This window comes from Prionailurus viverrinus, chromosome B2 (genome assembly GCF_022837055.1).
Source record: "Prionailurus viverrinus isolate Anna chromosome B2, UM_Priviv_1.0, whole genome shotgun sequence".
Lineage (NCBI taxonomy): Eukaryota > Metazoa > Chordata > Mammalia > Carnivora > Felidae > Prionailurus > Prionailurus viverrinus.
In genome coordinates, this window is record NC_062565.1 from 150,345,197 (window position 1) to 150,372,526 (window position 27,330).

Consider the following 27,330-nt stretch of genomic DNA (forward strand, 5'->3'; position numbering starts at 1 on the left):
AACGATGGGTGCCAGCAATGTTTCTAAATAATGAGATCTCACTATGCGCTAAGGGAAGTCCTTACCACGAGGGTTAGAGTGAACAGCCTTCATTACTTACACTCGCACGGAGTCTCAAACTCCCCGCGTGCAATAGCACACTCCCTGGTCGTGTTACTCGTGGTTATTAGTGGTTCTTCTTTAAAAAGAATCGAGTCCTGCAACGTTGTTCCGTTTGGCAGTAGGAGGCAGATTGGGTCCATTTTACTCTTTTAGAATAAACGAGTTTTGTGACTGGCACTGGTTTCCTCCTCAAACGATAAGGAAGTCTCCTGCCCACCCTGCCAGAGCCCCGTTTGGTGTTCTCGCAATCCTCGTGTCTTTCAACAAGACAAGACGTTTAACTGTGATATCTTTCGCATGTTTTGAAAAAGAATGTATGTGTTAAAACAATCAAAACAAGGCACCTGGGGGGCTCAGTCGGTTGAGCGTCCGACTTCGGCCTAGGTCGTGATCTCGCGGTCCGTAAGTTTGAACCCCGCGTCGGGCTCAGTGCTGACGGCTCAGAGCCTGGAGCCCGCTTCGGATTCTGTGTCTCCCTCTCTGTCCCTCCTCCGATCACACCCTCTGTCTCTCTCTGAAAATAAATAAGTAAATAAAACATTAAAAAAATTAACAAAAAAAACCAATAAAGGCATACATTTATCTCAGGGCAATGTTTACAAGTTTTATGAGTTCTTTGGCATTTGCTGGAAACAGGCCTTGGGTTCGAGCTGGGACTCTCTCTGTGTGTTTCCGTGGGCTCAGGTGACTCAATTATTCCGGGTGGTGAAAAGTCAGGCCAGCCAGCTCAGTGGAGAAGAACTCACTCGGAAGGTGACTTACCTTCCGACTTCCTGCTTATTGGTAGCACGTGGGAAGCTCTGTGTGCGACCTGGGTCATCGCGGGACACCTATAGGGGACTCTCAGGGCCACCACACCCTGGTCCCGCCGCCTGCTTTCCCAATGGTCCCAGGGTTCTGACGCTGCTCTCGGCCCCTGGCCACACAATTGCCCCTTCGGTGCCTAATTCCGAAGACCTTTTCTTTTCTTTATTCCCGTGCCTGTGACGCTCCTCTAATGTCTGGCCAGTGTCCGGGGCCGGGTGTTCCCTCCAGTTTAGGGTTAGTGGAGTGCTGGCTACATCACAGGCGAGGCCAGGGCAAGCTAAAACCAAAGGTTAGAAATCTCCGTGCCCCCAGATTCATGTTATTTTAGCAGAGCAATGTCTCCCAAACCCCAGCCCAGGTTGGTCTCTGGGCCTACCTTTGATGTCTAAGAGCACCCATTATTAGCAAGCTTTCGGTATCAATGCGGGCAGGTAACCCCAAGACCGCGCATACTATATATTGCACTCACTAAGAACGCAGAAACGATTTCAGTTAGCTTTCGCTTGAGTAGCACTTTTACCTGCCTGCAAAATACCTACCGCGTAAACAGCCCGATGCAGCGATCGTTATTATCGAGGACGTTCCTGTACGACGCGTGGGCTTGCCTGCTAAATACCAGAACACGAGAGTGTATTAGGTGCAGCGTCAGAGACAAAACTGTGGGTTGGCTAAACCCTGTGTCTGAAGCTAGATGGCGATTGTTATTTTTTTTTTGGGGGGGGGGTGTTATTTATCTTTGGGCCGTCACCGGGATATCCTGGTTGGAGGGGTCTGTCCGTGGGCCGTCACTGGAGTATCGTGGGTGACGTGGGTGGAAGGTAGCGTAATGCTTCTGTTGCACACTGTCGCCAACTGGCACGCTCTCTGTCTTACTCAGCTGGCTAAACCACGGCCCGGCTTGAATTAACCTCTCCTCCTACTCAGCCCTTACACCCACATAACTGATACGTCTACAGAAAGACAGCAAACAACGAAGGTGGCGGGCCTCACCGTGGATTCACGGTTGCTCACCGACTCTTGTCTGGCGGCTGGAGAATTCTCTATCTTTCCCCCCGTGGCTGCCTCATTCTGTTTTCTCTCTGGTCAAAGCTCTGACACCTCTCTTTCCATCGTTCCTCTCAGGGCATGGCCCGGTTTCCTGTCTCACCGAGAACTCAGGACCAATCGGAAAGGAACCTGCAGAAGCATGACCACCCCCACCTGCTCCCGGCCTCGGTGCCCACGGGTGCTGCCTCCGCACAGGGTGGGGAGGGAGGGCCGCCCCGCTCCTCGCCCTCTCTCCCAGACACCTCGGTCTCCTCGGTGATGGAGAGTGAGCACGTCTCCCTCTCTTGCATCGTCAACGTTTTCTTCTTTACTGGGCCATTCCCACCAATGTGCAAACCTCTCCCTTATTTCTTGCATCTGAACCAAATATTTTTGACTCTAGTATCATATCTAGCTACTGCCTATTTCTCTTTCCCTCATGCAAACTCCCTGAGATCAACGTCTGTATTCTCTATTTTTAACTCTCTTCCAGTCAGATTTTTTTCCCCTACACCGCTCGACAGAACCCGCGTTGAGGTTGCAGGGATTTGCATGTTGCTAAATGGTCTGGTGGTCAATTTTTTCAGTTTTGTGTTGCTTGATTTGCCGGCAGCACTGACATGGTTGACTATTCTCCCCTTCTGGAGACACATTTGCACTTGGCCTCCAATTCTCAGACCCCGGGCGTCTTCTCTTGTCCATCTACACCCACTCCCTTGGTGACCTCATAAGCCCATGAGCCCAGACGGTCCACGTCTGGCCCCGCGCTCTCTGGAGTCCGTAAACATGTATGCGGTCTTTGCTGTTCCTTCATCCCGGAATGTTCCTTCCCCAGGCGAACGAACGTATGACTCACCCCCCCTCCTCCTCCCTCAGGGCTCCCCTTAAGTCCTGCCTTGTCAGTGAAACTTTCCCTGGTTATTCCACTTGAAATGGCCTCGACGGTCCCTGTCTGACCCCCCTGCTTGATTTTTCTCCCTGGAGCTTACCACCATCCACCATACTGTATATCTTTTTATTTAGTTTGTTCATTGTCCAGCTCCCATGACTAGAATGTGAATCCCACGGGCTCGAGGATTTTGTCTGTTTTATTCACTGCTGTAAGTAACCCTTTTGCCTAGAAAAGTGCCAGACGCGTAGCAGGTGCTCAGTAAGTGTTTCCTTCAGCAAATATGGTGTAAGGAGACTCGGAAGACCTGGGGCTTTGCTTTTTGAGGCCCCTGTTCCTGATTTACAGACTCGGGCAAATCACTTCCCGTTAACCTGGAATGTTAACATAAATTAACATCTACGTGCTAATTTCTTTCCATCTGTAGACCATTTCCTTTTTTTGTCTTTTGCTTTTATTTATTTACTTGGAGAGAGACAGAGACAGTGCAAGTGAGGGAGGGGCAGAGGGCGGGGGGGGGGGTAGGGGTCCCAAGCGGGCTTTACGGTGACGGCATAGAGCTGGACGCGGGGCTCGAACTCATGAAACCACGAGATCATGACCTGAGCCCAAACCAAGAGTCAGACGCTTAACCCACTGAGCTACCCAGGCCCCCCCATCTGTAAAACATTTCTATTCGTAAAACACTTTACGGAAGCTGTTTGTCAGGATGAAACGAAATGATAAACATGAAAAATACCTTCTGATTTGTGTCTACACAAGTGTTAATTGACATTAACAATACTACCGATTATCCTCTGAAAAGGAAAGGAAGCAGACGAACCAGGGGTGTGCATTATCACTTTTGCCCGACAGAGTCCTGTGTTTTATATCAATGGTCGAGCTGGGACCTTTCCTGGGGCCTCCATAGCTTGAATAATGCCCATTTTAGATAGGTAGAGACGGTAACTCAGATTGCCCCTTAAATTACAGGGCTGTCCCCAAACTGAATTTTGACAGTTGCTCTGGGGATACAAAAACTCAGGTTTCTGCTCTCCTTAAATAGGTCAAGTTGTGATATAATGGCCACATGCTGCAGAAAACAGCTAGGAAAACAACAGAGGGGAATTTCTCCTTTGCGACTGGGTGATGCCTTCTTTCTGAGGTGATCACTGGCCGGTAATGTTTGCGACACACTGATTCTCTATTCGTTGTATTTTTACCTGCAAAAGCATCGCTCATATTTTCTTTCAGGCTGTTTGTTCTTTTCAGAACAGGAACGTGGGTAGTTGATTATAAAGTTCATTAGGTATTGTGTGGAGCTTTTCAGAGAACTTTAGAATTATTCTCATTAATTTGGAATTTCCAAGAAGAATGAAAAGATATTCCACAGACTAATAATTCTGAAACAAAAAGAATGTGTACCTAAAATTGAGATTATCAAGTGACCTACTTGCATAAACTCGTCTTCCTTCCTCCACGTTATTTGTTACCTCTGTGTGATCTGAAGTATGTTCTGGAAGAAGAAAATTTGTGGTGAGGCAGTTCACCACACCGCCCAGCGTGTGGGCCAAGAATGAGAGAGCCGTCGCTCGGGAAGGTCGCCCGGCAGTGAGCGTGAGGACACCCAGGGCGCAGGGGTCCTTGGGCGGGACAGCATCCACGCGGTCTTACGCGGCAAGAAGGCCAGGGTGTTTACGCCGGTGAAGAGAACCCTGAAGATTTAAGAAATCTGAGATTGAAGGGGAAAAGGCAGTGGCCGCTTCTTTGTGGAACAAAGAGCCCCTTCTCCCACTGGTAAGTTTCTGGTTTGTTTTGGAATTTAGAAAATGTCATACCTGTGTTGTCTTAATAACTGTTTAATGCCTTGAAGGTAAAAAAAAAAAAAAAGTTGCAAAGTTGATATCCTCAAGTTCCGATGATGGTCCTTGGAGGCGGGTGTGATTCGGGACTCGGACAAAGTCACCCCGTCAGTCTGGGGCAGTGGAGGGATTTGGGTCCAGATTTGTCCGATGCCAGGGTCGATGCTCTTTCTGTCTCACAGAGACGTCAGACACGACCCTCAGCTGCCTGTGACCTGATGCCCGGGGGCTTGCCCACTGAGAGGCCCGTGGCATTGGCCAGGAGCCTAGGGAAGTAGGAGCAATCATGGGCATGAGCCGTCACTGTAAGGGAGAGAGGCACGCTCTACGAACCCAAGCCCCACACAGTGTCCCTGACTTGCCGCGCACGCCGTGGGCTGTGTTACGACACGGGGTGCTGCTGTGTGTCCGCATGGATGGAGTACAGAGGAGGGGAGAGGCTGTGTGAGGGAGGGAGTGACATGGACGACTGGAGAAAGGGGTGGGGGAGCCTGGAGGAGAGAGAGGGGTGCTGGCCAGCAGGGGTGATGGCAGGAGGAGGGGCGGGGGAGCCTGGAGTGAGCTCGGCTGGGGGCGCGGGGCCACCCGTGAACACGCGTTTGTATGGGCACGTCCTCCTGGGTGCGGTCCAAGAGGCTTCCCCATGGTCTAATTCATGGGAAGATATTCTTGTGATAACCTCTCTTCCAGGCGAAAGTGACAAATGGGTGACAAATGGTTTCACCGTGTTGTGGGTTACGGTATTGATGCCAATGAAAAAATACCGTTGCTGCATTTACACAACGATGCTGGGGACATCTGCCTGGTTCTTGCCTTGTGTTTGCTCGTATTAAATGTCTCAGACCTTCTGAGCCGTCCCTTACCTGGAGGTCTCTCATCTAATAATATCAGGTCCCTAAGGCAGACTCAGAAAGAGGAAATGAAGCCGCAGAGAGAGGCTGCGCAAAGCAAAATAAGTCCCGCTGAGCCCGGACCTCAACCTTGTGAGTTTTTTCCCAGGGGAGACCCTCAGGTGCACACTCAGATGCGCCGACTCTCATTTTAGGCGCAGTTCTGATAAGTGAGGCTGTTTGGCTTCCCCAAGTGGAAAGGTCAAGTGCCTGAGTCAGACCCTAGGAGCCGCAGGCCGACGGCAGCCGTCAAGGGCCCGGGGGGAGGGGAGGGGACGGATCCCGAAGGACAGACAGGACGGTCCCACGCATGTCGCCGGGGGTCGCGTCGGGCCGACTGATGGGCGGGGCCCCGGGAGGCGAACAGCCGGTGCCCGGCAGCGGGCGCGATGCGGCGGAAGCGCAGGCTCCCCGCGCTGGGGACCGCGGGGACACCGGGGCGGGGCTGGCCGGCGGCCCGTTGGAGCCGGCGCGTTCGCGTTCCACGACCAGGTCTCGGCTTTCGGTGCAAAGTTGCCAACGATCGCCCTTCGTTGGAGTCACGTGGAACCGCCGGGCACCGCCGAGTCGCGGAGGGAGGGAGGCTCGGTGCTCGGGTCCGTGGTCAGAGCTCAGATGGCCACACACACGGCTTAAAACCCGAGAAGGGTTCCGTGGCAGAGAGGCCTGTTTCGGAAACACAGACATTCCTTCTTGCCTTTTCAAAACTTGTTTCGTTTTGGAGGAAGAACGAGGGAGCGGGTGTGTCGAAAGCAGCACCGAACAGACAAAGAACACAGGTGCGAAAGACGGGCGGCCGGGGAGGAAGCGCGAGAAGTCGGAGGAGAGAGGCAGAGGCTGCAAGGGGGGGAAACCGAGGCAGGGCCGGCGGCCTCCCTGGCGGAGGGTCCCCGCCCACGCGGGGGTGTGGGGGTCCCAGAAGCGGGGGCTCTGCGCCTCCCCGCTCAGCGCCCTTCTCCCGCGATCGGCGTCCTTCCAGGTGGGGAGCACTCTGGGCTCCTCCCAGCCCCGGGCACACCCTCCTCCTCGCGGTACCGCAGCTGAAGTCCTGGGGGCCAGGACACCGTGAGCTTCCTGAATGCAAACTCGGAGCACTTAGCGGAGGCCGTGTGGACCCTTCCTGCTCAAGCGTGGCCTTAGGATTGCGGGATCGGCAGGCCCCACCCGGCCTGCAGGGGTGGGGCTCCTCATGGAGCCTCAGCCGTAGGGACGGGTCAGTGTAGGGAGGGGCCAGTGTAGGGACGGGCCAGGGTCTAGGGACGGGTCAGTGTAGGGACGGGTCAGTGTAGGGACAGGTCACTGTAGGGACGGGCCAGTGTAGGGACGGGTCACTGTAGGGACAGGCCAGTGTAGGGACGGGTCACTGTAGGGACAGGCCAGTGTAGGGACGGGTCACTGTAGGGACAGGCCAGTGTAGGGACGGGTCACTGTAGGGACAGGCCAGTGTAGGGACGGGTCACTGTAGGGACAGGCCAGTGTAGGGACGGGTCAGTGTAGGGACAGGTGACTGTAGGGACAGGCCAGTGTAGGGACGGGTCACTGTAGGGACAGGCCAGTGTAGGGACGGGTCACTGTAGGGACAGGCCAGTGTAGGGACGGGTCACTGTAGGGACAGGCCAGTGTAGGGACGGGTCACTGTAGGGACAGGCCAGTGTAGGGTCGGGTCAGTGTACTGATGGGCCGGAGTTAGGAGGCCGCAGGGGCTGCTGGCCTTGTTCTCCCTGTAAATTTGCTGCAGGGATGAGCAACCCCCCTTTTCTGGTCCAAACCATGGAAGCAGCTGCCTGCTGTGACTCCCGGAGGGGTCTGGGGTGTGTCTCTGTGTGTGTGTGTGTGTGTGTGTGTGTGGTGTATGTGGTGTATTTGAGGTGTGAGGCATGTGCGTGTGGGCGTGTGGGGTGTGGGGGTGCAGGGGTATAAGCTCGGCGTCTCTGAGGTGTGGGGGGGTGGGAGCAGCCTGTGACCGTCTATGCCCACGTCCCCTTTCTCATGTCTGTAGCACCTTTATAAATCAGCCTGGCCTTTGCCATCAGAATGAAAATGCATCTGGTCCCGAATCTGGGTCACCGGGGAACGCAATGAATCGGCGGAGGCCTCCGGCCCTTTGCTCGACACCTCTCCCCTGCCATGCAGAGCGAGCCCCATGGGGAACTGAGGCGACGATGTCTTTACAGGCTCAAGGAAGGAGCCTTGAGCCTTTCTTGTGGCTTTATCTGACATCAAAGTCATGTGACGTGTGGCTTCCAGATTTCTTTCTGGCAGATAAACAGATATTTGAGCACAACACTGTCCCCCGTCTTGTGCGTACAATTAAGTGAAAATACGACGGGACAAGTCAGGGTCCTTTGCTCTCTTGGTCAGTTTGAGCTTTCTCGGGGTCTGTAGGGTCAGCTGGACCGAGCCGGGGAGTTCTTCCCACAAGCGCTTCTGAAACCGCGGTTGGCACAGGGGCACGGGGGTCTCTTGTCTCCAGCCTCGCGTGGGCCAGGGGGTCCGAGCCCGGCCCGGAGTCCTCTGGGCTCCTGGTCTGGCGGAAAGGTGCCGAGCAGACCCTCCCGTCGTCCTCGCTCTATCTTGTGGCGAAACTGGTCATGCCCGCCTGGAGGCATTTTGTGCTAGTTTTCAGTAAGTCTGAGACAGCCCCGTCCCGTTGGAAGTTCGTTTTAGGGCTACTTAGAGCTGTTTTCTTCATCGTGATCATGTCGTCCGGTACAGGAGGGCGTGTTCCTTGGCTGCCCAGACCGAGCCGGGGCTGGTGCCCAGCAGTCCGACATTTCCTGGATCTGCCTTGAAGCAAACTAGTCTGCTCACGGTTCTGGAAACTGACAAAAAATGGCACTTACAGGAACACCCAGACAGCGCAGATGGTCGGGAAACATCTAGAAGGCGCAAATTTTCCAGCAGTGGTACCTGTCATAGTCGTTGCCCTCCCCATCTCCCTGTTCTTAGAAATTGTTTCATTGTGTGAACGGCGTGTCTCGTTGTTGACCGTGTGTCTGAGAGGCATGGAAAGAAAGGGACACTTCTTATATTAACCCCCAAGCCCTCACCACTGTCACTTTAATGTTTCCCACCCCACGCTCCATTCTGATCAGAGTTTTCTCATCCTTTCTCACTTTGACTTATAACAACTCATAATTTTTCACACTTACGGTGTCTAGAATGTTGTGGTCCGAGTTAGAACTTTATTTATTTATTTTTGAGAGAGGGAGGGGGGGAGAGAGGAGAGGGAGAGAGAAAGAGAAAGAGAATCCTAAGCAGGTTCCACGCTCGGCACAGAGCCCAACGTGGGGCTGGATCCCACGACCCTGGGATCATGACCTGAGCCGAAATCGAGAGTCAGAGACTCCACCGACCGAGGCACCCAGGCGCCCCAGAGTTAGAGCTTTAAACGTGGGACCTCGAGCAAAATTTTGCAGAGGTGGCTATCGGCGTGAGGCCAGCCCCACGCCTTGAAAACCTCGCCGTCGTGCCGTGTCTCTGGAAGACGGGGGGAGCCCGCACCTGTCTCGCTCCCGCAGGAGCACTTTCCTACGCTGCCTTGCTCGCGTCCCTCGTTCTCCTGGACTCCCCAGCTATCCCAGACCCTTTCGCGGGGCCCCAGACTGCCTCTTCCACGCGCTGCCCTCCCAGCCTTTCCCTGCTCCCACGACCGCCTAGCTCCTTAGCTTCAGGTCAGACTAACCTCCGTTCCCCGGGTACGTGAGGCCACAGACCCGCCGTGTCCAGTCTCCTGACTCGGCTGCACAGCACATCTGGGGAGGGGAGGGAACGGCTCCAGGACCGGTGAGCCAGCCCCCCTCCCCCTCCCCCCCACCAGTTCCTCCTGTCTCCCAGCTGAAGCATCTCCGTATCCTTTGGCCCAAGTTTTCCTCTGGTACAACGGAGAAGGAGGCCAGCGGGCGCTCGTCCCGGTGGGGGGGAGGCAGCCACCTTCCCCGTGGCCCCCCGGCCCCGGGCCGACCAGCCTCCCTCCTCCCCTCGTCCGTCCTGGTTTCAGGCCCAGTCATGCTCTGCCACGAGGCAGCCGGCTGTCCTGACTGTGGCAGGGTGGACGGGCTCCGTCACCCCAGTCCCCGGGGCCGTGACTTCCGTCACACGCAGAGTGACCGGCCCAGGACCGTCCGGGTCTCAGCCCTGAAGTTGCCGCATCCCGCGAGGCCCTCCCGTCGCTGGCGAACCCGGCTGGTCGGCCCTGATCCCGGCAGCCCCACGAGGGGGACGAGGAGGCCAATGCTGGCGTGAAGGGCTGACCCCTGTCGCTGTGGGCTCGGGGGTTCCGTCCTGGTCTCTCAGGGGCCGGGGTCTCCTCTGCACTCGTGGGCTGTGCCCGGGGGCTAAGCAGAAACAACCCGAGTCAGAGAGCCAGAGGGGGCGGTGTCCGTGCCCGGGTGAGGGTCCCGGGGGTCCGGTGTGGGGTCAGAGGCACTGAGTCTTGGAAACTGCGCTCATGTTTGCTGCTCTCTGTCGCCCCGTTCCGTGGCCTCCAGTCTCACTGCTGATCTCTCGGCAACACATTTCCTACAGCTGTGGCCTCGGTTTCCTCAGTGTCGTCTCCTTTAAACCCTCGCAACCAGCCCTCGCCCGGACGTTCCCACTGAGAGTCTGTCCTCAGGGAGCACCGTGAACCCTAGCGACCGCACACGAAGGTCGCGTTTGAGTCCTCCCTCTGCACCTGCCTTCAGGCCCTGTCCTGCCCTGTCTGCCTCAGTAACGCCGTGGCAACTCTTGTGTGGCGTGCCCTTCCGGCCACTTCTTTTCCGTTTCCCTCGCTTCAGTTTGTCCTTCTGCTCCTAAGCGTAAGTGCAGGCTCCAAGAGCTTCCGTCCACACCTCTGAGCTCAACCACACCCTCTCCACACAGAGCTCTTTCTGCACCTCCGCTATAGCTGCTCATTTAGGATCCAACACCACCATCGCCATCACCAGCATCCCCACCATCATCATCACCATCATCCCCAGCCCCATCATTCCCATCATGACCACCATCATCCCCACCATCATCATCACCATCATCCCCAGCCCCATCATTCCCATCGTGACCACCGTCATCCCCACCATCATCATCGCCATCATCCCCAGCCCCATCATTCCCATCGTGACCACCGTCATCCCCACCATCATCATCACCATCATCCCCAGCCCCATCATTCCCATCATGACCACCGTCATCCCCACCATCATCGTCACCATCATCCCCAGCCCCATCATTCCCATCATGACCACCGTCATCCCCACCATCATCGTCACCATCATCCCCAGCCCCATCATTCCCATCATGACCACCGTCATCCCCACCATCATCGTCACCATCATCCCCAGCCCCATCATTCCCATCATGACCACCGTCATCCCCACCATCATCACCATCATCCCCAGCCCCATCATTCCCATCGTGACCACCGTCATCCCCACCATCATCATCGCCATCATCCCCAGCCCCATCATTCCCATCGTGACCACCGTCATCGCCACCATCATCATCATCAATTTTTGTGGGCCAAACACTGTGCGTGATAAGCACTTTATGAATCTTCACATGAATCCTTTATAAATCTCTAACCTTTATCTTATCAAGGAGGAGACAGACCCCCAGATTAACTTGACAAACAACCAGTCTGCGGCTGAGATGGATCTAAGTCTTGTCAAGAATCTCCAGTGACACAAGCCTCCATTTCCTCACAACCCGTGTGCCTTACATTCAACTCGTTTCCTTCCCCCTCAGATCAGTGTCTGTGATTTCTCCTCATAGGAACACGTTAGAAACTTAGAAATAACTTCCCGAGCTCATCTCTCTACCCCGTTGAGATGAAAACTTTGGCATCATTTCTCTTGTTTCTTACTAACTTTTCAAAACATCTCCCAGACATGCCTGAACTTTGGGATCAGATGACATGACGTTGAGCCTCCTCAAGGTCTGAAGCGTATGAATTTGAGGAAGTTGCTTTGTTTCTCCGAGTTTCACTTGGACAACGCCAGCACGGCGTTGTGTGAGGATTAATGAAACAGAATAAGGGCAGCGCCAAGGTATGCACCCACAGTGCCAGGTGCCAGTCCTTGGACAGCTTGTCCCTAGTCCGCCGGCTCCCCGCTCTCTGCATCACGATTCCGGTGTCTCTTCCTCTGCAGTGGGTTCCGTGACCTGTCACCGCACGACCTACCAGACTCGCCTGCTGCCGGTCTCCTGTTCTGGCCCCTGTTTGTGCTTCCCTCGCGGGCGCTGCTTGCCCCCCTGCCTCTTCCTACCTGGCTGGGTCCCCCTCGCGCTTCCTGGCCGAGCACCGTCCTTCTTCCCCAAGGCCCCTGGGACCATTGCAGCGGCCAGAGCGCGCACCCCCTCCTCCTCTCCACTCCCCCCTTCTCGATGCGTCTCCTCGGTGATGAGTCACATTCAGCCCTGCCGCACGGCACAGCGCCACGTGAGGTTGTTAAAAGCAGGAACTAGACCGTGCCAGCCATCTGTGTTCATGGCACCACGCATGCGGTAGGTCATCTGGAATGTGAGCTTATAGCAGGCAAATTAGGTCGGTGTGGAGTGCCTTTTACGAGTGCAGTTTTCAGGCCAGAGAGTTTAGGGCGTAGAGTAACCGTGTCGAAACTCGGCAGGTGCAAAGCCATAGCGGGCAGGGGACCTGAAGCGTGTACATCTTGACGTCTTTGCAAATCCTAAAATTTGAGATGTCGGCAAAGCCGGTAAGTCCCCTACGAAATGCACTTTTATCCTAACTGGGGGATTTGCTGACATAACTCGATGAATAGCATTTTCTTATTTGTATACGGAAGAAAAGGGATAGACCCGAACGGTGTGGCACAGGTCTAAACCGCTGCTGGATTCGATACCCTATCACCGACGTACCTGCTCCTGCCTTTCCCGGAATACCGCCATTTTCCATTTCTCATTCCTTCCCTCATCCTGCCCCCACTTCCGGCACCTGTGCCAACTGCTGCCTTTCTTGGGGAGGATGTGTTTTCCTCCTTCCTTCCTTCCTCCCTCCCTCCCTCCCTCCTCCCTCCCTCCCATATAATTCATTGTCAAATTGGCTTCTGTACCACACCCAGTGCTCATCCCAACAAGGGCCTTCCTCAGTGCTCCTCACCCACTTTCCCCTCCCCCCCACCCCCACCCCCCCTCAGTTTATTCTCAGTTGTTAAGAGTCTCTTATGGTTTGCCTCCCTCCCTCTCTGTAGCTTTTCTCCCCCCCTTCCCCTCCCCTCTGGTCTTCTGTTAAGTTTCTCGCGATCCACAGAGGAGTGAAAACATATGGTGTCTGTCTTTCTCTGCCTCACTTATTTCACTCAGCCTAACACCCTCCAGTTCCATCCACGTTTCATCATTTTTAATGCCTCTTGATGATTTCACGAGAGGTGTAGAATGCACGATGAACGGTAGAGAGCATTCCGGTCACCTATCTGCTGGCAAACCACGGCCAGCCGTGGCTCACAACAGTGACTTGCTATTAACTCTTGTGGCTCCGGGGGCTGACTTGGCTCAGCTGAGCGGCTCTGGTGCACGTGCAGTCAGAGGGCGGCAGGTACCTGAGTCCTGCGAAGGCTCCGGGGGGCTGGCTGGTGTCGGGGACCCCAGCCGAGCCCCCCGCCAGGCTGCTTCCGGCCCCTCCTCGCACGGTCTCGGCCGGGGTCCCAGAGGAGGCCTGCACCCCGGCCGTGGGGGGCCTGCCTTTCTGTGACTCGGCCTCCGAAATCCCCGATCACTACCCGCGCTGGATGCTAGCGGTCAGGCCGCTGGCCAAGTGCAATGCAGGTTCAAGAAGACGGAAATTAGATTGTACCTTTGGACGCACGAGCGGCACTCCCATTCGGGGAGGAAAGGAAGTGAAAGTGGCCTCTTCCAGGGCCATCCCAGGGAGGGAACACAGCACCGACCCACAGGTGCGCAGGTCAGCGGGGTCTCACCACGCCAGCACCCCGCCGCCCCAAACAAGACCCGGATGTGCTCCCCACAAACGCTGCAGATGACTACGCTGTGACCCGCACCCTGGGCCTCGGGGACTGCTCAGCAGGAGTTGAGTCAGCGAGGGCCACGGGCCTTCCCAGCGGTTGAAGGGGCATCGACTTTTCCGGCCACGCGCCCACCAGCAGACGTCGGTCACCTGAGTGTCAAACACCTTCTGACACTAACCTCCAAGCTGAAAGCCCGTCAGACCCTCTGTCATCCGCTAAGGAAACAGTACAAACTGTGAGGAAGGCCACTGGACTGAGAAACATTCTCTGCACGACTGTGGCTTGAAACCGTTGACATTTTGACGATTCTGTACGTTTTACGATTTAAGAAGCGGTTTCTTCATGATTATCGACATTTGCCGAGTCCCTGGTTTCCCTTTGAACTTCTTCTTCCTTAAGGGAGCCAGTGTGGGATCTCGGCCGTGGCTGCCTGGCCGGGGCCTCACTTTGGTGCTGTAGTCGAGGGTCTGGGGAGGCCCTCTCAGGCCCCAGGGCTGCCGGCCGGCAGTTAGCGTGGAGCAAACAGCCTCACCTCGGAGTCTAAAGCGATTCCTACGGCTGCGATGTTCATTCACCAAACCACACCCGGAATTTGTCCCGAGCGGACTTCTCACATTCACCGCCAAACTTCTCGGACTGGAGCGTCGTATATAGAAAATGCATCCCTGCAGGCCGCATTTCTTGCTTTCACGCGGCTCACCGTGTCGGTGCAGGTGAGCGGCCCGATTTAAATGTGGGGGAGATCACGTAAGGCTGAGACCTCACAGGGTTTTCGACCCGGGCAGTCTCTGGAGAGATCAAGGCAGAGTGGGCCGAGCCTCCTCAGGAAGACCTGTGCTATGGATTTGCTTTGGAATACAGAAGGACTGTGGAGGCACAGGACACAGCAGGCACGTGCGGGCAGCGGCCCCAGGGTAGCGGCCTCAGCCGTGGGGCCGGGGAATGGAAGGGCGCCAGGCCCGCGGCTGACTCTGCCCATCCGTGTCTCCCTGGGGGGTGGGAGAGGAGCTCGAGGGGAGGGGGTCGAGCCTGGGGAGGCTTTGTGCCACCTCTGCCTCCTCGCGTTCCACTTCTGAAGGGTGGCCCGCGAGTCGGCCACAGGTGTCCCTGCCCCCCAGGTAGGGCGCTGTGACTGAGCCCCTGCTCTGTGGCTGCTTCCCTGTGTGACCGCACTGTTCAGTTTTTCTCCACTTGCTACTTTGCTGGACTTGGGGTCTTAGCACAGATTTCCCTTTCTTTCTTTCTTTCTTTCTTTCTTTCTTTCTTTCATGTTTATTTTACTTATTTTGAGAGAGGAACCACAAGCAGGGGAGGGGCAGAGAGAGAGGGAGACACAGAATCGGAAGCAGGCTCCAGGCTCCGAGCTGTCCGCACAGAGCCCCACGTGGGGCTCGAACCCACGAACCGCGAGGTGGTGACCTGACCTGAGATCAAGAGCCTTCCTGACTGAGCCCCCAACGCCCCTCCTTTTAGATGCGGACCAGCTCCAGGCTGTAATCGTGGTGGAAGGGCTGACCTTCCCATCTGCCTGTCACACACGGCCATTGCAGGGGAGGTTAGCAGAGACAGAGAGCAGGACACACGGGGACCCGGTTCCCCAGGGGGCCTGGGGCCCCCAGCAGGCGGCCCTTCCAGCAGCTTCCACCTCCGGCAAGGGGCAGGAGCGCGAAGGGCGGAGGGATGGGCAGGAGGAAGAGCGGGGAGGCGGTCCCTTTTCTCTCCACCCAGCCCCGGCCTGTCACAGGGACAGAGGGAAGTCACTTGGAGGCGGGCCTCTCGAACAGCAGGGGACAGGGCACCTGCCTCAGTGGGAATCTTAAGCTCTGCCACAGACACCACCTCGGGACTCAGGGAGGAGAGATCCTTATTCAAAAGGACTATTGTAAGGCTGGGCCAACGGGTCCCTGAGACATAAGGTCTGTGAGTGGCTCGGAATGAACCAGAAAACGTTCTTGTTCCGCAGGGTGAGGGGAAGGAGGAGGAGAAGCAGGCGGTTTGGGGGGGAAGCTGGACACAGGGAAGGGCCGGTCCTGCCAGGACGAGCGACCGCCGTGGCCAGCCAGGTCCCGGGAGGAGCGCCGAGGGGACAGAGCGCAGGGGTGCTCGGGAGGCCTGAAGCCTGACTGACGGGCGTGGACACCGCACAGGGTGGGCGCCCAGCGGTCGGGGGCGCCCGGCAAGCTCGGCGAGGGGAGGACCGACAGCGCCGGCCGGTCTGGCCTCGGGTCGCGTTGGTCTCTGGGTCCCGTCGCTCTAAGACCTTTGGTACTTCCTGGGCCTCGACTTGCAGCAACACACCCTACGAAGATCTGGGGTATGGTCCCAGAATTCTTTCTCCATTTCCTTTTCTTGTTGCTGTTTTGAAGCCGCTCGCACCTAAACATGAATCCCCCCGGGCGAGTCCTCGGTTACTACGTCGAACCGCAGGGCGCTCCCACCTGTCACCTGCCGGCTCACAAAGGGCCCAGGCCCAGGGCTCGAGGACCTGCGTGTTGGACCCAAACTCGCCGAGAGCCCCGTCTGCTTCGGCACTGTTCCCACTGCTCCACGGGGACGGCCGCCGATGCTTCTGGGGCCACGCCGAGGCCGCTACCTGACCGGGGATGGGACCGGGGTGTGGAGAGGGCCAGTGGTCTACCTGTGGGGGCACAGGTTTGGGGGGAAGGCGGGCACAGGGGCTCCAGGGGCCGCCTCACGGAACACAGTCTCAGGCGCCCTTTCCCAAACGTTTCTACGGCCCCCCGGGCAGTTTGCAAAGCGCCCTGGTCCACGGGAAGTAAACGGGCACAGGAGGGGGAAGGCGCGAGGGCAAACGTGGCCACACGTGGAAAAGCAGCTGAAAGGCACCCTGAGGAGCACCCAGCTCGGCTCCGCGGCTGGCGTGAGCCTGCTCCCGGGGTCATGTGATCGCTCGATCACCTACGGGACGTACACGGTTAACCTTCTGCATTTGGGCACATAGGCGTCACTCTTCAGTAGGAAGTGGTCGCAGTTCAGCAACTCGCTCTCGGCCACTTTTGGTCTCTCCCTGCTTTTTTTCTGCACGACCAGTACAAACTGCATCGGGTCAACAGCATCCCGGTGCTGACGCGAAGCATCCCCGGGGGCCTCGGGCAGGACGATTCCCGTCGGATCCCAGCGCTTCTCAGGTGAGCACAGCCGAGCCCCTCCCTTCTTTGAAAAGCATCTTCACGTCCTGGACGCCCCCCGCCTGATGGGTGCCACACGTGGAGCGGTGGCCCTCCGGGGATTTCCAGAAGGCTGGCGTGGTGACCGGGCCACCGGATAAAGCTCAGTCTGGCCTTCGCCAAGACGCTGTCCTTCTGGGTTGAGGAACAGGGCCGGGCTGTCGGGGATCTTGCCTTTCCTCTCAGCGTGCGGGCGGTGATCTCATCTCCACCGCCCGGACGGCTCGGGCTTTGCTACTTTATGGGGCTAAACCCCCACGGGGCAGCAGTCTTGCGTGAAATGCAGCCGTTTATGTAGCTAAGCACACAGAGTCTGAAGAGCTAGCTAAGAGATGTTTTGGCAGCAATGCAGAAAGCGATTTGTGCAAAGAAACACGGCGAGGGGGCGTCTTGCGCGGCTGGAGATTGAGGGGGAAGGAGCTTGTCAGGTGTTATTTAAGAGAAATCGATGGGGTGGAAAACTTTTATGAGAGTCAGGGAAATACAGAAGAAGCTCCGATAAGGGCTGCAAATGCCATCACGATTGTGAAGTCAGTGTCTCGTGACCACAAAAGAATACATAAAGATCTTCAAGATCTCAAGCCTGTCCCTGGCTCCCTCCAAAGCCTGGGTAGCAGCAAAACTAGGTACTGTGGAGACGGGCGCCGTGAGGACGTACACGCGAGGTCCGGATTAAAACTATTCTTGAAGGGATGAAAAGTTTAATTTCTGCAACCGAGAAAGCAAATGTAAAAGCGAGCTTCCAAAGAAGCAAAGGAAACCAAAAGAAAAAAAAAATCACCAACCTATATACAAATCATTGGAAAAAACCTTCTGGCTTCTCTCTTAACCACTTATTCGAAAGCAGAAGGAAGCTGGCCTAGAGTTTCAGCTCTGCTGCTCTTTATCTAAAAAAGGATAAAACACCGTGAGCCCACGGTTCAAGTGATTGAGAGAACACACGTTTATGAATACCGACAACTGCAGCGTGAGAGATTCTGGTGTCAGTTAAGAGGCTGTACAATAAGTAGGTTGTTTAAGATCTTCTGGGGATTTATGGGGCTCGAGTAAAACCCTCTGGAGACAGTGAACGGGACGGTAAGGGTGATCAGCCCTCCAGCCTTCCATCTATAAAATGGGTATAGCGTCTGCCTTAAAGGGTTTCTGTGGTTAAACGAGATGATAGAGTAGTGACCCCAGCGGCCAGTGTGCACTTACAACTTAACGTGTAGTACACCCCCACAGTGTTCTCACACACGTGCACGCAGCCATGCACGCATATACGTACACACGCCCGCATGCACACAACATATACACGCAGGCACGCGCAACACGCGTGCACACAAACACACGTGCACAAAAATGCACACACGCCCACACGTGCCCACCTAAGACATGCCTGTACAAACGCACGCACACGACATACATATGCAGGCACACGCATAACACGTCCACACGTGCGAATATACACACAGAGCCCACGTATACTCATACACTTAGGCACACAGGTACACGTGCACACGGGACGCACACACCCGCTCGTGGTTGGTTCTCGTTCTGTGCCCTGCGGGCCATCGCTATTTACGACAGCAAACACAGATGTAAAGCCCTCTGCTTTAATCCCACTTATGACAGACCGTGAAAACGACGATACAATTTGTTTTCATTCAGACGTGAAGCTTTCCTTGCTGATGATATTTTGATGAATCCTAGGAACGTTTTCCCCTTACTCGGTGTTCTTGGGCAGAGTCTGCCCTTGGCCAAATGGGCAGTGGAAGCCGGCCTGTCGGCCGCCCCTTCTGCTTTTTCAGTGCCTCCTCCCTTCTCTAGGGGATCCCACTTCCCTTTCGCCGCCCTGTGTCGGCCACCGCCCACTCCCGGTCCCGACGGGCGGCCGGCCGGCCCGAGGCTGTGGCAGTTAGCCATCCCAGCTAGGACACTCGCAGTGGTGGCCACCTGCCCCCGGTCAGGTGACCGAACACCCCCCAGAGCCCTCAGGGCTCCAGGGCAGAGGTGCGGCGGGAGGGGTCCGCCGAAGCCAGCAGGCTCCTGTTGGGGGCGGCCGGCCGGCCGGCCCCTGCGTTCTCCTAAACTGTAGCCAGTGGATGGGCCGCTTTCCTGGGCTTCCTGGGCGGGGTCTTTTAGGTCACAGACCATCAGACGGTCTCCTCGTCTGTGAACGAGTCAACCAATTAGCGGTTACTTTCCGAGACTCTCTTACCTGTGGTCTCCAACAAAAACCACGCTCGTTTATTGCGATAAAACCGTAAGTCAGTATTTTAAACGCTATCTTTAAAAGCGTTACTCCACTTAGGTAACATTACATTTTTCTGCAAGTAACGCTTTCTTTTCACGTGTGGCCACAAAACCTTTGACGTGTCGACACCCAAAAGCAGACGCCGTGATCACTTACCGCACGTCTACGTGTTGTCCTCGGATTTTAGCACATTTGCTTTTCGCTTAGAAGGGCGATGTATCTGTACGGTTTCAGAATGTGACCGCGCAAGTCACGCGACGTTTGACCTGTCGTCACGTGACTCTAAAGCAGGAAGGGGAGACCCGCACAGGCACGTCTTCCAGCAAAAGCTAATTTCTGAGTCGGGGCCGCTGGGAGAAGAGTCAGTCAGGCCTCAGCGTGAGGCCCGCATCGTTTTTGTTTCGTGCGGTTTCTGAGTGAAGGGATACGCCCCAGGTTAGAGACCGAGGACGCCGCGCGGTGCCTGAGGCTGGGTGACCCTCTTGCCTCGGTGGCGTCCCTCGCACGCTCGCCGTATCAGGCACCGTCAGCCCTGGCGGGACCGATCTATCGGCGGACGGCAGGTGTGCCCGGAGCTTGGCCCTCTCTTTGAATGAGCCGATGGATACCTCCTCTGGGTCAGCTGTTTCCCAAGTGTTTTCCAAAGAACACTGGCTCCAAAGGGTCTGTGGGTGAAGCAGGTTCGGGAGATTGTGATGGCTCAAGCAGGGCTGAGAGCCATCGACAATACACTGCCATGTAAGGATCCAAGAGGAGGGTGCGGTTAGTGGCATTTCCCAAACTTATTTAACCACAGAGCAATCTCTGCCTTCTTCCCTTCCTTCCTTTTCTCTTTCTACCCAGAACCTTTCTGGGGAGTCTCTTTTATTTTTTTATTTTTATTATTATTTGTTAATGTTTGTTTTTGAAGGAGAGAGAGACAGAGCGTGAGCGGGGGAGGGTCAGAGAGAGGGGGAGACACAGAATCGGAAGCAGGCTCCGGGCTCCGAGCCGTCAGCCCAGAGCCCGACGCGGGGCTCGAACCCACGGACCGCGAGATCGTGACCTGGGCCGAAGCCGGACGCTCAACCGACAGAGCCCCCCAGGCGCCTGGGGACTCACTTTTAAAGTCTGGTCCGTTCCAGTGACTGCGTCGGTTGGTGCCGGAACCCCCCCTGGGAAGGAGCAGTTCCCGCACGGGAATAAGGGTGACGGTAACGTGCAGGGTGTGTGGACTCCAACCGCCGAGTGGTCAAAGCAGACATTCACGGGACCCACACATCTCACCTGAATCAAGCTGTTCTAACAAATCAGAAGACCCAGGCGACCACCAGGCACAGAGAAACGTCCCTCTCCTGGAGGAGCCCCAAACCACTAGACAAGCTCACTACAAACGGGCTTTGGTGACAAACTAGCATAAGGTGTGGGTGGAGAGTGAGTGTGAAAACACGGTTTTCAGACACCCCCAGTCTACACCCACTCGTCACACAGATGGAAGGTCCCGGGTGCCTAGTTCCCATCCTCCCGCAGACCATGCTCCTGGTCCCTAAACTCGGGTTTCTCTGCAGTCAGAAATGTAGAGGCACAGGGTCGGTCTGCTTAAAAGCATGTTTAGGTAGGGACCCCCGGGATTCTCTCCTGCGGCAAATGCCATTAATGTACTTCCAAGGACGGCTGGTCAAGGCTCCCGGTCCCTGGCGCCCCGGCTGGAAGGGGCCACTTGCAGCCTCCTTTCCAGAGGCTTCTAGCGCGAGAAACGCTGACTCGGTAGGTCCCATCCTGCTCACGCCTCCTCATTTTCAGTACAGACTCACCCCCCTGTGCTTGACAGATAAGCATCTCCTGGGGGAGCCCGGGGCCGGTTTTGCAAACTCTTCCTGACGTTGGGGGTGGCGATGTGTTTGCGGAACCTCCGCTTGTTGGTGGGCGGCTGAGGCCGGACCCTCGTTCACAGGACAGCCTTGCGGGAGAGCTGGTGACTTCCTTCCCACCTGACCCCTGATCGTTTTTAGGCGAGGCGGCTTCCGTTCTGATACAGTCGTTCCTTGCTTTCATCGTGGCCGTTTGGCTCTAGCTGAGTCCCGCCGGCATTTTTCCCCCACTTACTCAAAATTCCTCTAAATCCGACGGAGCGGAGGCGGAGACCCATCACCCACCTCATTGCAGGCCCTGCAGTTCTGCTTTGGCCCAAGGGGGCGAACACATTGAATTCAACAGGACGCACGGACCGAGCACTGTTTTGGTTTTCTGTTGCTGTCCTCACGACGTCAGCGGCCTAACCCGCACACTCTTCGAACCTCCCAGTTCTGGAGGTCGGGGGTCTGATGCGGGTCGTGCAGGCTGAAACGGGCGCGTTGGCAGGGGCTGTGCTCCTTTTGGAGTCTCTAAGGGAGGATCAGCTCTTTGCAGGTGCAGGGGTGGGTGAGGTCCCCGTTGTCACGTTGGCTGTCGGTGGGGGCCGGGCCCGGCTCGTGGAGCCCACTCACCTGCTTGGCGTTCAAAGCGACGACGGACTGAGTCCCCCCCATGTTTTAATCTCTCTCTCCCGCTCTCCATCTCAAGGCGCTAACGCTTGTCCCATCCGCAAAGCCCCTTTTGCCTCATGAGGGCACGCGCGCACAGTTTCTGGGGATTTGGGCGCGGACGTGGGTCCTGCTGACCACCTTGTCTGTCAGTACAGTGTGTGTGTGTGTGTGTGCAAGCGATACGTGATCGAGGAAGGGGGATACGATGTGGGTGAAAGGAAGCTTATGTTAGGTGGCTGGCCAGCAGGCTGACTGGTGGTGTTCCCTCTGCATGGATTTAGTCGTCTCTCCATGAAATATCATATAAAGCTCTTAAAATTTATCCTGCTGCCACACTTTCCGTGTGATTGCACCTGCGAGTTGCAGCCTTCGAACCCATGTTGCAACACCTCTTACTTTCGCCACGGAATTTCGCCATATTGGATTTGCCTCATTGTTCGATTCTGTGCAGAGTTTTTTCACACTGATTCACCCAACATAATGATTATATTTTCAGGCGTCTGGTCACCTCAGACGTGATGAGCCTGCCTCCTCTCTTTTTGTGCCTGACATTGATAAAAATGACGGGCAGCACAGGGTTGAGGACAGGGCCCAACATGGGGCCAGTTGGGGTCTTTGCCCAGGCGGTCACCCACCTAGTGAGCCACTGAACTGTCCTCCATCCAGATCGTACTCCCACATCTTTGTTACTTATCAATTTCAGATTCTTTACACGTTTATTTATTTTGAGAGAGAGAGAAAGAGGCAGAGAGAGAGGGAGGAACGGAACCCCAAGCAGGCTCCACGCCGTCAGCCCACAGCCCGACGCGGGGCTCGGACTCACGGCCGGTCACATCATGACCTGGGCCGAGATTGAGAGTCGGATGCTTAACTGACGGAGCCACCCGGGTGCCCCTGCAAATTTCAGATTTAATCGTAGATTTGCGACGTCTGCAACGCCTGATCTGCAGGTTCGTGGCCATGACAGCCAGGCGTGGAGTGCCAGCCGGGTGTCTCCGAGCGCCCACCCCCCGGCATCCTCGCTAACACGCTTCAGCGCCCTGCCGGGCATCCTCGCCAGACGTTTGACCCCACAGGAGGCGTTTACCTTCTCTCCCCGCACATGAGTTTTGAGAGTTCCTACACGGTCTGTCCTCTGCTGGGACTCCACGGGCGTCGGTCAGCGGAGGAGGATGCCGTGCTTCTCACGTCTCACTCGGTGCGATGCCACGGCGGGCCCGGTGGGGTGCGAAGCCTCTGAGGGGCTGACACCCAGGCAGGTGGTGACAGTGAGTCACCCTGGAAGCAACGCTCAACGCTTCACTCGAGGCGGCTGCACACCAGGGAAGGAGAGTCTTACCTGCAAAACCAGATTGAGTGGCATAATATTTCTAACTGCGTCATCACGATTTCCACCCGAGGCCTCAAAACTTCCTCCCAAGGGCAATTTAGAACCGTCTGTCCCACAGATTCTCTTAAAACCAACTGGTTTTGTAGGCGCGTCTGTATTCCCGTCAGTCTGAGAGGCAGCGACTTAGGAAACACTTCCATTTCAAAGCTAAGCTGATTACATTTTGGGAATCAGTTGGGGCCCATGCACTTACATGTGATCTAGTGACTTCGAAATAAGGAAGGCCTGGCAGGAATGGTGGCGACGGTGAGGATGTGAGAGAGAGAGAGAGAGAGAGAGAGAAAGAGAGAGAGATGAGCTTTAAAAACGAGGTCGGGCGGGACTCCCGTGTCCGGAAGTCTCACAACTGTGGGTTCGTCGGCTCGGCAAAGAATGATCAGATTTGGTGGTAACGCCGGCCACTCCTGTCAACCACTGGCAGCCAACACACAGTACCTGTCACCTCTGGTTCAGGGACACAGGTCTTCAAAAATGTCTCCGTGTCTTTACCACCCCGGTCTGAGCAACGACAACAACGAAATGCAGAACTTGTGTCTCCAAAGAGGCGATCTTGCTGCTCAAGATTGGAGGTGAGCGAGATACGTGAGCAAAACACCTTCTCTGCGTGATGTGGCGGCACAGATGCCACTCTGTCACCAACACGGTTTCCTTAAAACAACTCACATGATTTCTGTGGTGAAAACGGTGGCCTGGCGCAGGCTGAATCATTTCCAGGCGCGGCAAGTGACTGGCATCCACGTGAACTTGACGACACTTTTTATCGAGAACACGGATTCCTGCTCAACCACAACCGCGTTACCTTCACCATCATCCAGATTCGCAGGCTGTGCCTTCCGAGCAGGCGCGAGCGCCACCCCCGCCCCGCCCCCCCGGCTGCTGGGCTGACCTCACCACGGAGCGTCTCTGGCCCCAGCCTTCTCTTCGCCAAGAGCCAGTCACCTGTTCTTCTGGACCTTCCAGGGTCCCACGCAGGTTCCCAACGGTCTGTTCACCAGACAGCTTCCTGGAGCTGGAGCTGGTGCGTGACTGGTCTCTGTACCTACAGTGTCGTCCTCAACAGATGGTTCCCGAACAGTTGTTGGGCTCAATTACATTTGAATTCGGGAAACATGCTATGTCACAGTGTGGGGGTCCGGCTGGGCGCTGAGCACACGGCAGGTGGGGACGTCCCTCCCGGCCTTTCCGCGGCTCCCTTGTCAGCCTCCCAGCCTCCATGTGATCTGAATGTCACCGTGTCACCCCCCCTCCACGTGACCCCATCTCCCTGGGCCCCTCGGATTGGCACGTGGTCCATCGTCTCCGTCACCACGCGGCTCTGTTCCCTCTGAGCGTTTCCTGCCGTTCCCCGCAGTAGCCCTGTGGCCCCCGTGCTACGGCTCACCCGCTGCCCTGTCCCCAGCCCCCTCCCGCTCACCTGTACCCCTTCTTCCCCAGGTCCTTCCTTGCGAACCTGCCACAACCCCCTCAGTCCTCTGTGAGGACCCTGACCTATGGCACCTGTTGTCCGAAGGTATTTCACTAGCCTCGTCAGGGCAGAGTTTACTTACCATTGAGGTCACCGATTTGAAGTATGTGATGTGATACGTTGTGACAAGGCACGCCGACGTCACCGTCCTGATGGGGAACGTTTGCATCACCAGGACAGGGTCCCTGTGCCCCCTCAGCCAACGCTGACCCATGACAGTCGCCGATCTGATTCCCATTGCTGTTGTTTTTGCTTTTTCTAAAGCTTCACATAAATGGAATAACGTGGTAGCTGGTATTACATGTCTGGATTCTTCACCCAGTGGGAGGCTTTTGCGACTGGCCCGTGTTGGAGCCTGTATCTGTGGTCCGTTCCTTCTTGCTGCCGGGAGCTGCTTTATCACCCGGGGACAGCGCGATGCGCTGCTCTGTTCAGCGGCTGATGGGAGCTTCGGTTCTTTCCACTTTCTAGCGATGAGTGTGAACGTGCCGTAGCCTTTCAAGCGCTAGCCTTTCATTTTCTTGGGCTACGCACGCGAGCGTCGGCTGCCGGTTCATGCGGTAAGTGCGTGTTTTACTTCGAATGGAACCACGACCCTCTTTTCTCACCGTGGCCGTGGGGGTTTGCGTCCCGCCACCAGAGCGTGAGCGCTTGGACGGCACATCGTCACCCGCACCTTCTGTCTTGTCTGCTCTTACTTTCAGCCACGCTTCCGGTGGGGAGCGGCGTCTCAGCGCAGTTGGAATTTGCGTTTCCCCGATGATTAATCGCCTCGAACATCTTTCCTTGTGCGGTAATTGCCGTCCGTGTATGTCCTTTGGTGAACTGACTTCAGACTTTTTGGCTGTTTCTTGTTGAGTTGTGTCCTCCTGACACCGAATTGTAAGAGTTCTTTGTATCTTCTGGGTACAATCCATGATCAGATTTAAGGTTACAGATTTTTTCTCCATTCTGTGGTCTGTGTTTAATTTTCTGAAGCATTTTTCAAAAAGCAGAAGCTTTAAATTCTGATCAATTTATCAAAAGTTGTTTGTGTGTGTGTTTGTTTTTTTTTTCCGTTCATGCCTTTTGCAATTTAGATAAGAAATCTCTACCACTCCCCAGGGCACAAAGATTTTCTCTTCTGTTTTCCTCAGATGTTTCATGGTTTGGGCACTCGCATTAAATCTATAATTCATTCTGAGTTATCTTTTTGTTTGTAGCAGGAGGTCAAAGTAAGGATCAACTTCCTTTTTTTTTTTTTAATGTTTATTTACTTTTGAGAGAGACAGAGACAGAATGTGAGTGGGTTGGGGCAGAGAGAGAGAGAGGGAGGCACAGAATCGGAAGCAGGCTCCAGGCTCCGAGCTGTCAACACAGAGCCTGACGTGGGGCTCGAACTCACGGACTGTGAGATTATGACCTGAGTCGAAGTCGGACGCTCCACCGACTGAGCCACTCAGGTGCCCCAGGAGACACAGAATCCGAACCAGGCTCCAGGCTCCAAGCTGTCAGCACAGAACCCGACGCGGGGCTCAAACTCACGAACCCGGAGATCATGACCTGAGCTGAAGTCGGACACTCAACTGACTGAGCCACCTAGGTGCCCCAGGATCAACTTCTTATGCATGAACATCCAGTGTTCCAATACCATTTATCGCCAAGATTGCGTTTTCCCTATTGAATCAGTCGTCCGTTGACGTGCGGACGTCCGTTGACGTGCAGTCTATTTCTGGACTCCCTTCTCTTCCATTGATTAGTGTGTCCGTCCTGTTACCAACAGGATGCTGGCACGACACCTGTAGCTTCGTAGGAAGTCTTGCAATCAGACAGTATGAATCCTATGATTCTGTCCTCTTTTTCAAAACTGCTTTGGCTCTTCTAAATCCCTTGGATTTCTATATAAATTTTGGAATCGGCTTGTCGGTTTCTTCAGGAGTCCTGCCACAATTTTGATTTGGATTGTGTTGTATCTGTAGATCAGTTTGGAGAGAACTGACACCCTAATATTGAGCTGTCTAATCCTGAACCCGATACAACTCTCCTTTCGTTTAGATATTACTTTCTGTCAGCAACGTCGTATAGTTTTCAGTATGGAAATCTCGTGTCGATTTCGAAGATGTAGTCGTAAGTATTTTATTTCATGTTTTTGATGTCATTGTGATTTTTTTTCCAGTTTCAATGGCCAAATGTTCCAAATATTGCTAGGGCAGAGAATTACAACTGATCTGTGTATGTTACTCCTCATCAGTGTTTGTTTTGTTTTGTTTTGTTTTGTTTTTTTACATATTATATATTTCATCTATAGAACATTGATTTGGGTCTTTTTTGTATCTTTTGTCATTTTCTCCACTGTATTTATGCTTTCTTCTACCTTTCTGAGCATTTGAAGTGTATTTGTACTAGCCACAGAGCAGTTTTTTCTATCTGTTATTTTTCTGTTTGTTCACATAGATTATGGGTCATATTTTCCTGTTTCCTCAAATGTCCGCATTATAGCCTGTTAGTGGCTGTGACAGGTTACCTCAGGGTGGCTTGAACAGCATACATTTATTGCTACAGTCGGGGAGGCTGGGAAGTCCAAGATTCAGGTGCTAGCAGGCCCATGTCTAGGGAGGACCCCCTCCTGGTTCAGTCTTCTTGTCGCCTTCACATGGCAGAGAGCAGACAGAGAGCAAGAAGGCTGTCACATGTCTCTTCTTCTGAGAACACTAATCCCACACGAGGGGAGGCCCCACCTATAAATGCCACCACCTTGGGATTAGGCTTTAGCGTCTTTCAGGGAGACACAGACATTCAGCCTACGGTGGTCTAGAGATTTTTGTTTGGATGCCTGACATGAACATGGTCGAAGGCTGGATTTTGTCACATGTTTTTGTTCTGGAATGTAGTTATATTACTGGAATCAGATGGATCACATCCGAGACTTTCTTTTGTTATGGCAGGATCAGAGCAACGTTTAAGGCAGGTTCATTTGAGTGGCATTCCTCCTAACATGGTATTGTTCTGAGGATGCTGTCCCATGATCTGGGACTTGGAAGGTGCCACTACT

At 55.1% G+C, this 27,330-nt stretch overlaps 1 protein-coding gene and 1 long non-coding RNA gene across 10 annotated transcripts in view; one reads left to right on the forward strand and one right to left on the reverse strand.

The window, feature by feature from the left end:
• Positions 1 to 573: 573 nt before the first annotated feature.
• Positions 574 to 1,968, reverse strand: LOC125165375 (uncharacterized). Its single transcript, XR_007152084.1, has 3 exons — positions 1,900 to 1,968; positions 1,449 to 1,517; positions 574 to 616 (listed from the first exon to the last, which is right to left on the reverse strand). It is a non-coding gene; the product is annotated as an uncharacterized LOC125165375 (long non-coding RNA).
• A 2,406-nt stretch (positions 1,969 to 4,374) lies between these two features.
• CCR6 (C-C motif chemokine receptor 6) overlaps positions 4,375 to 27,330 on the forward strand; it is a 28,531-nt gene continuing 5,575 nt past the window's right edge. For 2 of the 9 annotated variants that reach the window (XM_047860433.1, XM_047860426.1), the window contains exon 1: positions 16,403 to 16,665. Coding sequence is in view for 2 of the 9 variants with exons in the window: in XM_047860425.1 (XP_047716381.1) it covers positions 14,080 to 14,229 (150 nt within the window). In the remaining 7 variants the exon portion in view is untranslated. Of the gene's footprint in view, positions 4,601 to 6,121; positions 6,335 to 12,042; positions 12,248 to 13,265; positions 14,230 to 15,408; positions 15,433 to 16,402; positions 16,666 to 26,333; positions 26,406 to 27,330 lie in introns of those variants that run through there. The other 7 variants (XM_047860429.1, XM_047860428.1, XM_047860431.1 and 4 more) reach the window with 7 other exon arrangements.